Genomic DNA, 12,839 nt, shown 5'->3' on the forward strand with positions numbered 1-12,839 from the left:
TTCGAGTGACGAAACTCACATGAGCCTGAACAACATTGTCCACGTATGGAGTAGTTAAAAGCAGCACCATATATATATATATATATATATATATATATATATATATATATATATATATATATATATATATATATATATATATATATATATATTTAGAAATAGACCTCACACTTATTTTACTTCAAGTCCAAGAATGACATAATTAGCACCTTTGTAGTTACAAAAATCACACACATATTTATCCATATGTCGTGTATCTGTTCTCATATCCCGCCCGTAGTAACCCCTGTCTCTCCGACCTGTCTCCCACTATCACGAGCAACCAGCGTCGCAAGGACCCAGAAGGTGTGTCGCTGTTCACGTTGCTTCGGTAAGCGGGAGAGAGAGAGGGCTGGGTCAGCTGGAGGGAGTGTGGCTGCGTGTGGGAGGAGAGAGGGAAACTGAGGGGGGGGGGGAGAGAGAGAGACTAGAGAGAGAGAGAGAGAGAGAGAGAGAGAGAGAGAGAGAGAGAGAGAGAGAGAGAGGAGGAATGAATGGATGGAAAGGAAGAGGGAGAGAGAACTCTACCGAAAGGGAGACAGTAGAGGAATATGAGGTGAAGAAGGGAAAGGGGTAGGGAAAGTGGATAGAGGGGAAAGAATGAGGGATAAAGGAGGGAAATGTCGAAGAAGTAGGAGTGAAAGAGAGGGAGGGAGGAAGAAGAGGAAGAAGAAGAAGAAGAAGAAGAAGAAGAAGAAGAATAAGAAGAAGAGGAGGTGAGAGTATGTAAAAGGGATTTAGATAAAAGGAGGGTTGTGTTATGAGAGTGGGAAAGTGGTAGTCAAAGAGAGAGAGAGAGAGAATCATGAATGAGATGTGGAGAGAGGGAGTGAAACAAGAGAGCACATGTGAAAGCCAAACAAGAGAAGATTTGATGGTCTATGATCGAAGGTTACCTGCTGGAGGATAGCGATAGTGACTCATACTCCTATCCTATATAGATGGATGAGGGATAGAAGATCACGAGGAGGCTCCATCACTCCGCCTATCCACCACTCCCTCCACCGTACCTCTATCCACCGCTCCGTCCGGCAAATCAGCCGGTAGGGAAAAGCGCCATGAAAGAATATCATTATGCATGGATAGGGTATACTGGCTTGGAGGTTTTATAGGGAAGGATGAATAGAAAACGCATCGTGATCGACTCTCGGTCACTGGATGATCTGGAATTAAGAAATTGGGTGTATATTTCGTAAAGAAATATATTGAAATAAGTGTATATTACATTATCATTCTTGAGTAAGTTTAATTAGTTATGATGACATCAATAAAGTATTCATTTAAACGTTTTTTGAATGGATTTTAAACTATTCTCCTTGACAGTATCTGGAGGCAGTTTATTCCAGTTTTCTTTAATTCGAATGGTGAAAGAAAATGCTACCGACATTTGTATTGTATGGCCTACCTTTAGAAATAATTTCTAATGAGTTGTTTCAGGCGAAAGAGTTGTGTGAAGAGCTTAGTCGGATATATATAGTTGAGATGATTATTTCAGATCAGAGTGTGATGATATGACGGAGATATTGTTGGAGAGAGTGTGATGGAGGTGTTGTTGAGGATTTAGTGGAGGAAGTGTTGGAGAAAGTGTAGTGTAGGAGGTGTTAGAGAGAGTATAGTGGAGGAAATGCTGGAGAGAGTGCAGTGGACGTGTTGGAGAGAGTGTAGTGTAGATGTTGGAGAGAGTGTAGTGGAGGAGGTGTTGGAGAGAGTGTAGTGTAGAAGGTGTTGGAGAGAGTGTAATGTAAATGGTTTTGAATAGTGTAGTGTGGGAGGTGTTGGAAAGAGCGTAGTGGTAGCGGTGGTGTAGGAGAGAGCGTAGTGGAGGAGGTGTTGAAGAGAGTATAGTGTAGAGATGTTGGAGAAAGTGTAGTGGAGGAGATATTGGAGAAAGCGTAGTGGAATAGGTGTTGGAGAGAGCGTAGTGGTAGTGGTGGTGTAGGAGAGAGCGTAGTGGAGGAGGTGTTGGAGAGAGTATAGTGTAGAGATGTTGGAGAAAGTGTAGTGGAGGAGATGTTGGAGAAAGCGTAGTGGAATAGGTGTTGGAGAGAGCGTAGTGGTAGCGGTGGTGTAGGAGAGAGCGTAGTGGAGGAGGTGTTGGAGAGAGTATAGTGTAGAGATGTTGGAGAAAGTGTAGTGGAGGAGATATTGGAGAAAGCGTAGTGGAATAGGTGTTGGAGAGAGCGTAGTGGTAGTGGTGGTGTAGGAGAGAGCGTAGTGGAGGAGGTGTTGGAGAGAGTATAGTGTAGAGATGTTGGAGAAAGTGTAGTGGAGGAGATGTTGGAGAAAGCGTAGTGGAATAGGTGTTGGAGAGAGCGTAGTGGTAGTGGTGGTGTAGGAGAGAGCGTAGTGGAGGTGTTGGAGAGAGTATAGTGTAGAGATGTTGGAGAAAGTGTAGTGGAGGAGATGTTGGAGAAAGCGTGGTGGAATAGGTGTTGGAGAGAGCGTAGTGGTAGTGTAGGAGAGAGAGAGCGTAGTGGAGGAGGTGTTGGAGAGAGTGTGGGTAGAGAGGAATTAGCAGTTCAGGGCAGTGGGCAGGTAAGGTGTGGGGGTCATGTTGGCGGCGGGGAGGGGGGGTTATGAGTGGTGGGGGATATGCCAACGTAGGTGCCAGTGTTTGTGATGGTGGAGGAGGAGGAGGGGAGGGTAGGAGTGGGGGGTAGTAGTGGTGACGGGGGAGGAGGGGGGGAGGTGGAGGTGAGGAGGAGGGATGGAGACTGGTGAGGGAGGCTGTTTGAGTCTCCCTGACCGACCGACCATATGGCACCAATTTCCACCGTCGCTCCAGACCTTCTCGCCCTAACGGGCCGAATGAGCGGCGTCCGTCACACAACATGGCTCAATTAATCCTCCTGGGTCTCCCAATGATCGCCAGGATTAATGGAATCGGTACATCGACGCGAATTACTCCGGAGGGAGGTCAGGCCTGGAGCCTGGGCGTGTCCTGGTAGTGAGGGAGGGTAGGCGATGTGATTCAGCCTAGCTAGCGCCACAGTCATGCCCTTATTAAGACACTTGCCGCTCGCCAGCGCCATCTACCTCACGAGCCCCTCCCGAATCGGAAGCTTCCCATTATTTGAGCGGCGTAGCGTTCGTTAGCACGGTGTCCTGCCACAGTTCTCGCTGGGGAAATATGTAAAAGGAGTTTTCGAGACACAGCAGTAATGGTAGAAGAGCGAGACGGACAGACATACGCACACGCGCGCGCGGGCGCGCTCACCTCCCACACGGCCGCCTACGTACGTTGGTGGAAGTCCTTGACTTGCCGGCTGGCGTCGGCCAATCACAGCCCGCGGAATGCCCACGTTGACGTGACGTCACGGGAGGTATATAAGTCAACGGTGCGGCTGGGCATCCTCATTCAGCTGCGCTAACTCCGTAACGTTAGACGCGACTGGTCAGCAGAGAGCTTCTCCGGCCCTTTATACAACACAGCACATTCAAAATGGTAAGCTTCTGAAATATTTTGTGTCGTCCGTATTAAGATATTTACGTAAAGTGAAGGAAAGAAAAAAAAAGAATTGAAAAACTGCTGCCCAAAAAATCATTTGAAGTCTTAAATTAGTTGAGAATCTCAGGCCTTCGCATGAGTTATGTTACTATAGAAATGGCTTTTACGCCTTTAGATAGGACCGTATTCGCTGAGTGAAGGGAAAAAACCACGAATTTGTAAATTCACATTTCATGCAAGTTTGACGGATATACTAACATGGTGTGGAAGCAGTTAGTGGCACTCACAATCAGTTGACCCTCCGAGCATCGCTTATGACCCCAGAGAACGACGGTACGATCTCTAGGGAGGGTCAAAGGTCACGCCATCATACCCCAGGGTCGTCACGTCGTCTAGTCAAACGCTGGTCAAGGCAACAGGTGGCGGGTGAAAGTCCTCCTCGACCGCGTTACTACAGAACACCTCCTCCTCCTCCTCCTCTTTCATTCACTCACCTCGGCCTCAACTTTCACTCGCGCATCCGTCTGCGTCCCAGGGGGTGTTCTGCGACCAGCTGTAAGGGTTGGGGGGGATGGGGGGAGGGTTGGAGAGGCACCTGGCGGGCTCGGGGGAAAGGGGGAGGGTAGGTTTAGATCGTAAAGTGAAAAGATAAAAAAAAAAAAAAAAAGCAGGATTGTGTCGCCTATTGACGCTGGGGTCCCGGCTTAACCATAGGCGCCAATGATCCGGGCAACTTTGCTCCTTCCCCCGCTACACTTACTCACTTAAATCTAAAGTGGACACCCCCCATTTCTGTTTCTCTCTGCCCGCTCGTCATTTTCTCAGTTCTCTTCTTTCCTTCCATTCTCTCTACTAGCTGCCTTCCATCCCAGGTGTTTTACTTTCATCAACCCACCCTTTCTCCTCCCCCTCACCTCCTTCCCTGTTGCCCGTTCATCCGACAGCGAGAAGTGAGCGGTGCGTATTACGTATAGGGACACAGCCAGACCTCAGATGTTTACATCATTTGAACCTTTCTAATCCTGTAAGACTCAACGCAGTTCCCCGGACCACGAAAGCTGTATGCGTGATTGAGAAGCCGTTGTTGCTTCCATAAGTCTTTCCGGCCATCATGAGTGACAGTCTTAACGGGATATGGGTAGTTTAGTCTTCGTTTTGGAAAGACGAGGTCAGCACACCTCTGCGCGTCATGCCCGTGACCTTCGCCGCCAGCTGGGCCCGTCCCTCCGCGCTCACGCAACACCACTCATTCCTGGAATGCAGTGTGTCAACAGCGTAAATGTGCCGCCTTACGACACAGGATGGTGGGTGAGGGTGAGGGGAGGCTGCTGTTGTGACTGGCTCGGTCACCTTGGGTTCTCCTGTCTCTCGGCCGATACCAAAGGAAGCGATGACGTAGACACTCGAGAAATGTATTCCTTCGCACGTAAGGACACGACGCGTCACAATGTTGCGATGGCGTGACTTTCACCTGAGTAAACATTTATTGCAAGACGGGTTACGTGATTAACATCCAGCTAAAGCTTAGATTTGTAAGTTGTAATGTAAGCTTAATGTGACGAGGTGTTTCTAACGTTGTGTTGTGTTTGTGCAGCGTGAGTGCATCTCCATCCACGTTGGCCAGGCTGGTTGCCAGATGGGCAATGCCTGCTGGGAGCTGTACTGTCTCGAGCACGGTATTGCCCCCGACGGCTCCATGCCCTCTGACAAGGCCCTTGGCGGCGGCGACGACTCCTTCAACACCTTCTTCAGCGAAACTGGTGCCGGCAAACACGTTCCCAGGGCCGTCTTCGTCGACCTCGAACCCTCCGTTGTCGGTGAGTAGACACATTGCTCTTCCTACACCTCGTATGACTGTGTATATATACGCTAGACATTGGATTCTCAGCATACACACACATACACTAAAGAACATATTTGTATATATATATACATATTCACTTTCCAATCCTTTTCCTTGCAGATGAGGTACGCACCGGAACCTACCGCCAGCTGTTCCACCCAGAGCAACTCATCAGCGGCAAGGAAGACGCAGCCAACAACTACGCCAGAGGACACTACACTATCGGAAAGGAGATCGTAGATTTGGTATTAGACCGCGTCAGGAAATTGGCCGACAGCTGCACTGGTCTTCAGGGATTCCTCGTCTTCCACTCCTTCGGCGGCGGCACCGGTTCAGGTTTCACCTCTCTGTTGATGGAGAGGCTCTCTGTTGACTACGGCAAGAAGAGTAAGCTGGAATTCGCCATCTACCCAGCCCCCCAGGTGGCCACCGCCGTCGTCGAACCCTACAACTCTATCCTGACCACCCACACTACCCTGGAACACTCTGACTGTGCCTTTATGGTTGACAACGAAGCCATTTACGATATCTGCCGCAGGAATTTGGACATCGAACGACCTTCATACGCTAACCTGAACCGTCTCATTGGCCAGATCGTCTCCTCCATCACTGCTTCCCTCAGGTTCGATGGTGCCCTTAACGTTGACCTGACTGAGTTCCAGACTAACTTGGTGCCCTACCCCAGGATCCACTTCCCTCTAGTCACCTACGCCCCCGTCATCTCCGCTGAGAAGGCCTACCACGAGCAACTCACCGTGGGCGAGATCACCAACGCCTGCTTCGAACCCGCCAACCAGATGGTCAAATGTGACCCACGTCACGGTAAATACATGGCCTGTTGCCTCCTGTACCGAGGTGACGTCGTGCCTAAGGACGTCAACGCTGCCATCGCCTCCATCAAGACCAAACGTTCCATCCAGTTCGTCGACTGGTGTCCAACAGGTTTCAAGGTCGGCATCAACTACCAGCCACCCACTGTTGTCCCCAACGGCGACTTGGCCAAGGTATCTCGCGCTGTTTGCATGTTGTCCAACACCACGGCCATTGCTGAGGCGTGGGCCCGTCTGGACCACAAGTTCGACCTGATGTACGCCAAGCGCGCCTTCGTCCACTGGTACGTGGGTGAGGGCATGGAGGAAGGAGAGTTCTCAGAGGCCCGTGAGGACCTGGCAGCTCTCGAGAAGGATTACGAAGAGGTCGGCCTTGACACCGTTGGTGACGAGGACGAGCAGGGCGAAGACTATTAGGCTGACCTCAAAAGTTGGCTACCCTCATCTGTCAGCGGACGCAACACCTCCGCCGAGTCATTGGTTAAAGCTTTATTATATCATTAGGCCCCACAAATCTTATTATTGAGAAGAAACCATAAATTAAATTATTTTGATACCAGTTTCTTGTCTCATTCCCACCTCAAATATCAAACCGTTTTCTCCACTCATTATTTCCAACCACCAATCGTTTTCACACCAGAAAACTTTGGTACAATCCCGTCCGGAGTTAGTATTAACATAAAATCAAGAGATAAATTTTTTTCCACTCTAAAGAAGCATTATGGTAGTGGTAAACATTTTCTAGATAATCCCGTTGCCTAAAGAATATAAAATCACTTCCAAACTTACACGCTTTTGCATCTAGATCAAATATATTTTATGGTTACTTTACAAATTCATAAACTATGTTATAAATGTCTTATCTTCAAAATATGTTTCACCTTCAGTAATAGATCACGTACATACAGAGACAGACAGTTACATATGATTACTCGTAAGTCCAACTCGTACAAGTAGTTTGAGATGGATGACTCACATCCGCACGTGTTGGTTCTGTCCTCAAAATTATGAGTTTGGTCACGTAGTTTTGTGGAATTTGACGCAACTCCTGTTTCTTCATCTGATATAGTTTCCCTTACGCCATTTCTACAGGAGCTACTGATGGACTCATAGAAAATGCATGAAATAATTGAAAACAGCGTGACTTAAGTAAATTCTATGTAATTATTTAGTCCCTTGTCAAAGAATCATTGCACTATGAATATCTATAATTGATAGACCTCAAATCGTTAAATGTAATTGCATTTTAAGTCTCATAGATTAATAGAATATTGATATATTACATAAAATATGCACGAAAAATGAAAGCTCGTATACTAAGAAAATATTGAAAACCGTCGGTTTGCGCAGGACACATACGCAACACATGGAAATGTCCCATACGTTCAAACACATAACTGACTATGACAGTGATGGCATTTTCGACTTATGCCATGAACTGCACACCCAACAACAGGCTCACAATCGTCAATGATTTAAAGCCCGTGCAAGACCTGGACCTGCCTAATATTTGAATACGCAACATTCGTATGCATAAGGGCTGAAATACATGTATTGATAAATTGCGGCAAGAAATATATTTCTAATGCATCAGTTAATTACTTTCCGTGATAAAGTAAACACACGCCCGTTCACATGCATGTATTTTTTTTTTGAAGGCCGTTTATATAAGAGTTGAAGTATATGTATAAATATTTTGGCAAAACCATATTTCTAATGTATCATATGACTACTCCATATGGTATAGTGCACTGGATTCTTGAGGTAATGGAAATTAATTGTGATTTACCGCAATTAAGATATATTAATGGTTTGGAAATTAAACATGAAGTGAATCATATCATTCGTCAAATGGAACAGTAAATAGATTTTCGTATGTAGCATTTCTGAATTATCCGCAAATTTTCTTCGCTTGAATCACTTGATGGGCAACAGTTGAAGAGATATACTAAATATTAACAGTATGATAAAATGATTCTCTTGCCCTTGGTTGAATTTCATACACAGTAAAATTAACCAAATAATTCGAGTTTCTTTGCGTTACTTTGAGGTTGCAGTTCTATTGTAATTGATATTCTTCAAAGAGTCTGTAGTCTCTCCTGATGAAGTGGAGTATTAGGGATAAAACACAATGAGGAAGTCCCTAACAACTTCCGTCGCTCTACCTTCCCCTCACTTTTCCGTTCTGACGGTACTATAGCTGTCTCCCCGTAGACAAAGAAACTCTTTTTGGTTCCCGTTTCATCTTCAACGCTACCTTGGATGCCTAACATGCCTTTACCCCCTTCCTGTCATTTTTTTTCGAATTGTCCGGAAAGCGCTTCTTTCTCTGGACACAAGCAAGGCTTATGGTCCTGATGGCATCCATCCCCGTGTACTGAAAGAGTATGCCTCTGAACTTGCACCTGTGCTTGCTCGTCTATTCCATTTCTGTTTAAGAACCAGAACCTTTCTTTCTTGAAAGCATGTGTTGGTACATCCCATCCTTAGGAAAAGGTGACCGTTCTAACCCCTCGAACTATCGTCTGTTGCTTTGACATCTCCCATTTCCAAAGTTTTTTTGAATCCCTCCTCATGTCCCATATCTCAGATATCTTGGATCTCACAGTCTTCTCTCTGATCACCAGTATGGCTTCCATAATGCGAGATCCACTGGTGATATTCTTTCCTATCTTACTAACGTCTGGTTATCATCCCTGACAGATTTGGGGCGAATTCTATGTAGGTGTTCTTGATATATCCAAAACTTGTGACAGGATGTGGCAACAGGGTCTCATCTTTAAGCTACTCTCCTTTGTCTTCCTTCCTTTACTATGCTCTTTATATCTAGCTTCCTCTCTGGCCGATCTATCTCCACCTTGGTACCCTTCTTTCCTCAACTTCTCTCTGGAGTAGATGCATTAAATTCTCTAGAAAAAATCCATTAGAATGTTTACACATAGCCTAGAAAAAATTAATTAAAAGGTCTTCCACGATTTCTCTCTCGAATAAATCAATAAAGATTTTGCCCAGAAAAAATCCAGTAATGTCTTCACATAGCCTAATAAATAAAAAAAATTGTCGAGAAAAAATCCAGTAATATTTCTTCACATAGTCTAGGAAAATTCATTAAAATATCTTCCACGACCTGTCTCTCGAATGAATAAGATAAGATTCTGTTTAGAGAAATTTTATTAAAATGTCTTGGAAAATTCCATTAAAATGCCTTCACATAACTAGCCTAAAAAAAGATCATTAAGAAAATGTCTTCACATACCCCAAGTTCTACTCTAGGCAAAAATTTGCCAAGCCTCTGATTATTCCTTTTTCTTTTTTCTTTTATTCTTTTTTCTTTTCCTAAGACAGCACTGCGTGTGCCTGATTACACATGAACTTCTTTAAGAATTGATATTAAAACGGAAGACATACTTTCAGCAATAAACGGAATGAAACTATATAAACCTACAGGCCCTGATAAGTTTTACCCGGGAACAATGAGAAAGGCGATAAATGAGTAAGTTACGCTCTTGACTGTCCTTTTCAATAAGTGACTTGCTACAAGAAAAGTTCCAGATGAATGTAAGTTTGCCAATGTGACACCGATATTCAAAAAAGGTAATAAGTCACTTCCCGGAAATATTCTTTCCATTAGCTTCACTTCTGTAGTTGTCAAACTTGTGGAAACCATCAATCGAGCTAGGATTGTAAACCATTTAGAGGACCATCGCTTAAGAAACGATGCTCAACATGGTTTTCAACGAAATCGCTCATGTCTGACGAGTTTGCTTCATCTATTTCATGATATAATCATCTTGTATGACGAAAGTAAAGACGATGATGTTATCTATCTAGAGTTTCAAAAAGTTTTAAATAAGGTTCCGCATCAAAGGTTACAGCAAAAACAAAGTAACTTAGCACAGATGTTGTACTTAGAGGATTGGAAACTGGCAGACTGGTCGTAAACAAAGAGCTATGCTTAATGTTAAAGCCTCAGAGTGGTTAGACGTAACAAGTGGAGTGCCACAAGGATCAGTCTTGGGACCAGTTCTCTTTCTTATGTATATCAATGATATTGATAATGGGCTGCATCGCAAGATATCAAAATTCGCTGATGATTCAAAGCTGGAAAATAAATCTACAAATGAACTTGAACATCTACTGCTTCAAAGTGATATAGACAAACTGATGGATTGGGTACATAGGTGGTAAATGAATTTTGGTGTCAAGTGGAAAGTTTTACATATCAGGAATAAAGTCGAAAAGGCAAGCTACAGTATATATTGTTAAACTGTTTAACGTAAATGAGGAAAAAGCCTCGGGCATAATAATCCCTGGTGACCTAAAACCAAGTAAGTAGTGCTTAAAAGCTTTAGAAAAATAGAACAAAATTCTTAGATTCATAGGTTTGGGCTTTCGAATTGAAGTCCAGGGAAATCACCGTTACTCTTTACTATTCATTGTCTTGTGCACATCTTGAATACTGTGTCCAGTTTTGGTCACCCTACCTGTTAAAAAGACAGACAGGATGAAAAGCGTATAGCGTCGAGCCACCAAGATGGTTCCCGGACTGAGAAATGAATCCTACGAGAGCAGATCAAGCGGCGTGAATCTATTTAGCTTAGAAAAGAGAAGGTTAAGAGGTGATCTAATACAAGTATTCAAAATTATCAAAGGCTTTGATAATCTTGATCGAAAGACTTGATTCGTTTGTACATTCCTTTTCTTGCAAGAGTTGATGTTATAGTCAACTCGACTGAGAATAATAATGTCTTGTCAGCAGTACAGTGTCGAATTGGCACAGCATTCTTTTTTTTCTCAGTAACAATCATGCATGATCCCGTAGTATCATTGCTATATTCTACATCAGCAATTATTGTTGATGACCAAGATCGTGTATGGTATTATCTCTCCCAGTTTAGTTAGTATACGAGAGGCGTTTCTGTCTGCAGGAGAAGCTAGAAACGTTTCTGTTCCGTCTATTTGTGGACGCTGACCAGAAAATGTAGAATATTTACAAGGAAGGCAAAGAAAGTCATAGACGCTACATTTAACAGCTGACTGCATGAGTTCCCACTGGATGTAAGGGATGTGTGAACATGGGATAAAACCAGTATATGGTAACATAGCCTTGATCAGCACTTGTAGATTGTGTATTTCTAGCATTATCATACATTCGTCCCTTTCAGCCACATACAGGAATTTTGAGCTCCACCACAAGTGCAGTGAACACCAAGTGTGCAGCAGTGTAGGTACGAATGAGAAGTAGCTTGCTAGAAGTATTAAAAGATATTCCTCGTTGAGGAAGTATCGACCCGTTAATGTTACCTGCTCACTATGAGTAACATCTGACGTCGAGTTCAAACTCATAAAAAATTTATGGCCTCCCTGACTTCGCTAGAGATTGTGCTTTGAACTTTCTCCATCATGGAGGAAATTAGGCCACAGTAGATTGTGTTACACAGATAGGACGAAGCGTCCTGCACTCTGTTGCCATATCTTGCAAGATGATCGGCAAGAAACTGATTGAAATCTGATACATGTTCCATTAAGAGACCCATAAAGTTCCTTTTGTGAACCGGACCGGAGCAACTAATCGGAGTGCCATCAAACCACGCCCTCTGACAACAGTAGCCAGTCATCTGGGTCTCACCATTACCCAATCAGAGTGGCTTTGCTGCTCTTCAGGTTGTATGACGCCCTAACATTCGCTGCGTCATTTGGCGCCAATTTTGAATTACCTTAGTACACGGGGCCCAGGGTACGTGCCCTGACCTCTACATGCCTCTAATGATGAGGTATATGGGGGGCGACGTGATGTTACTGGACTGAACCAGGGCATGGAGAGCACTCAGGGAAAACCACGGTGTTGGTATTTATGTCTTGGCTGTTATTGGAAAGCTCTGGTTTCACTGGATTATGCATGACAACTAGGAAGCATATGTATGCAATAGCGTTCCGGGATAAGAAAAATATTTCGGCTTTTGGTAAGTTATCCGTCATCATAATGGTCTTAGCAGTAATAAATATCTTTCTCTGGAGTTACAATAATATAGCTTAAAATATTTACCTTCATTTGTAAAAATACCAAATCATTTTGTTATCTTTACTGAATATATTTACATAATTCTTTGTCACATGAACTTTTGGTCAGATTTCAGGCAGTCTCATTTATTATAGTTTCCCCTAATATGTTCGCCCTGATTTTTATCTTTTTCCTTATTTTCTCAGTTTTGACCTTCATACCCCTTCTAACAAACAAGTAATTTGATTTCACCTGGGGACCATATATGTAGTGAGAGTGTTTATGGCCTTAGAGTTATCTTGATCACCTGGAGACTGTGTTGTCCGACATGGTAGTGGTTCCGCCTCGACGGTGATGGCAGGTAATGACCCTTCGTATAGATGTCCAAATAACTAGACGTTTGATACCCATGAGAATAAGGCCATACACTCAGACATACAACTCACGACCTGTAATGGCACAACAGAAGACGGGCTGTCAGTCGACAGGAGCCGAAATTAGTCTTTTTTTTTTCATTTTTATAGAAAAGCAAAGACGAATTGAAGACTTGGGACAGATGAAGGTAAAGTGGAAAGAAGGAGAGTGGGAGAGGGCAGTCCACTTTTTTTTTTTTTTTGTGGCTGGCGAAAACATACAAATAAACAAAGCAATTGGATTCTATTATGTTTCCATCTTAAG

At 44.0% G+C, this 12,839-nt stretch overlaps 1 protein-coding gene across 1 annotated transcript; it reads left to right on the forward strand.

The window, feature by feature from the left end:
* The first annotated feature begins 3,343 nt into the window (after positions 1-3,343).
* Positions 3,344-6,719, forward strand: LOC139758836 (tubulin alpha-3 chain-like). Its single transcript, XM_071680687.1, has 3 exons — positions 3,344-3,484; positions 5,082-5,304; positions 5,451-6,719. Exons 1-3 carry the CDS (start codon positions 3,482-3,484, stop codon positions 6,575-6,577), a joined length of 1,353 nt encoding a protein of 450 aa, XP_071536788.1. The 5' UTR covers positions 3,344-3,481; the 3' UTR covers positions 6,578-6,719.
* The last annotated feature ends 6,120 nt before the right edge of the window (positions 6,720-12,839 follow it).

The sequence above is a fragment of the Panulirus ornatus genome, chromosome 2 (genome assembly GCF_036320965.1).
Source record: "Panulirus ornatus isolate Po-2019 chromosome 2, ASM3632096v1, whole genome shotgun sequence".
Lineage (NCBI taxonomy): Eukaryota > Metazoa > Arthropoda > Malacostraca > Decapoda > Palinuridae > Panulirus > Panulirus ornatus.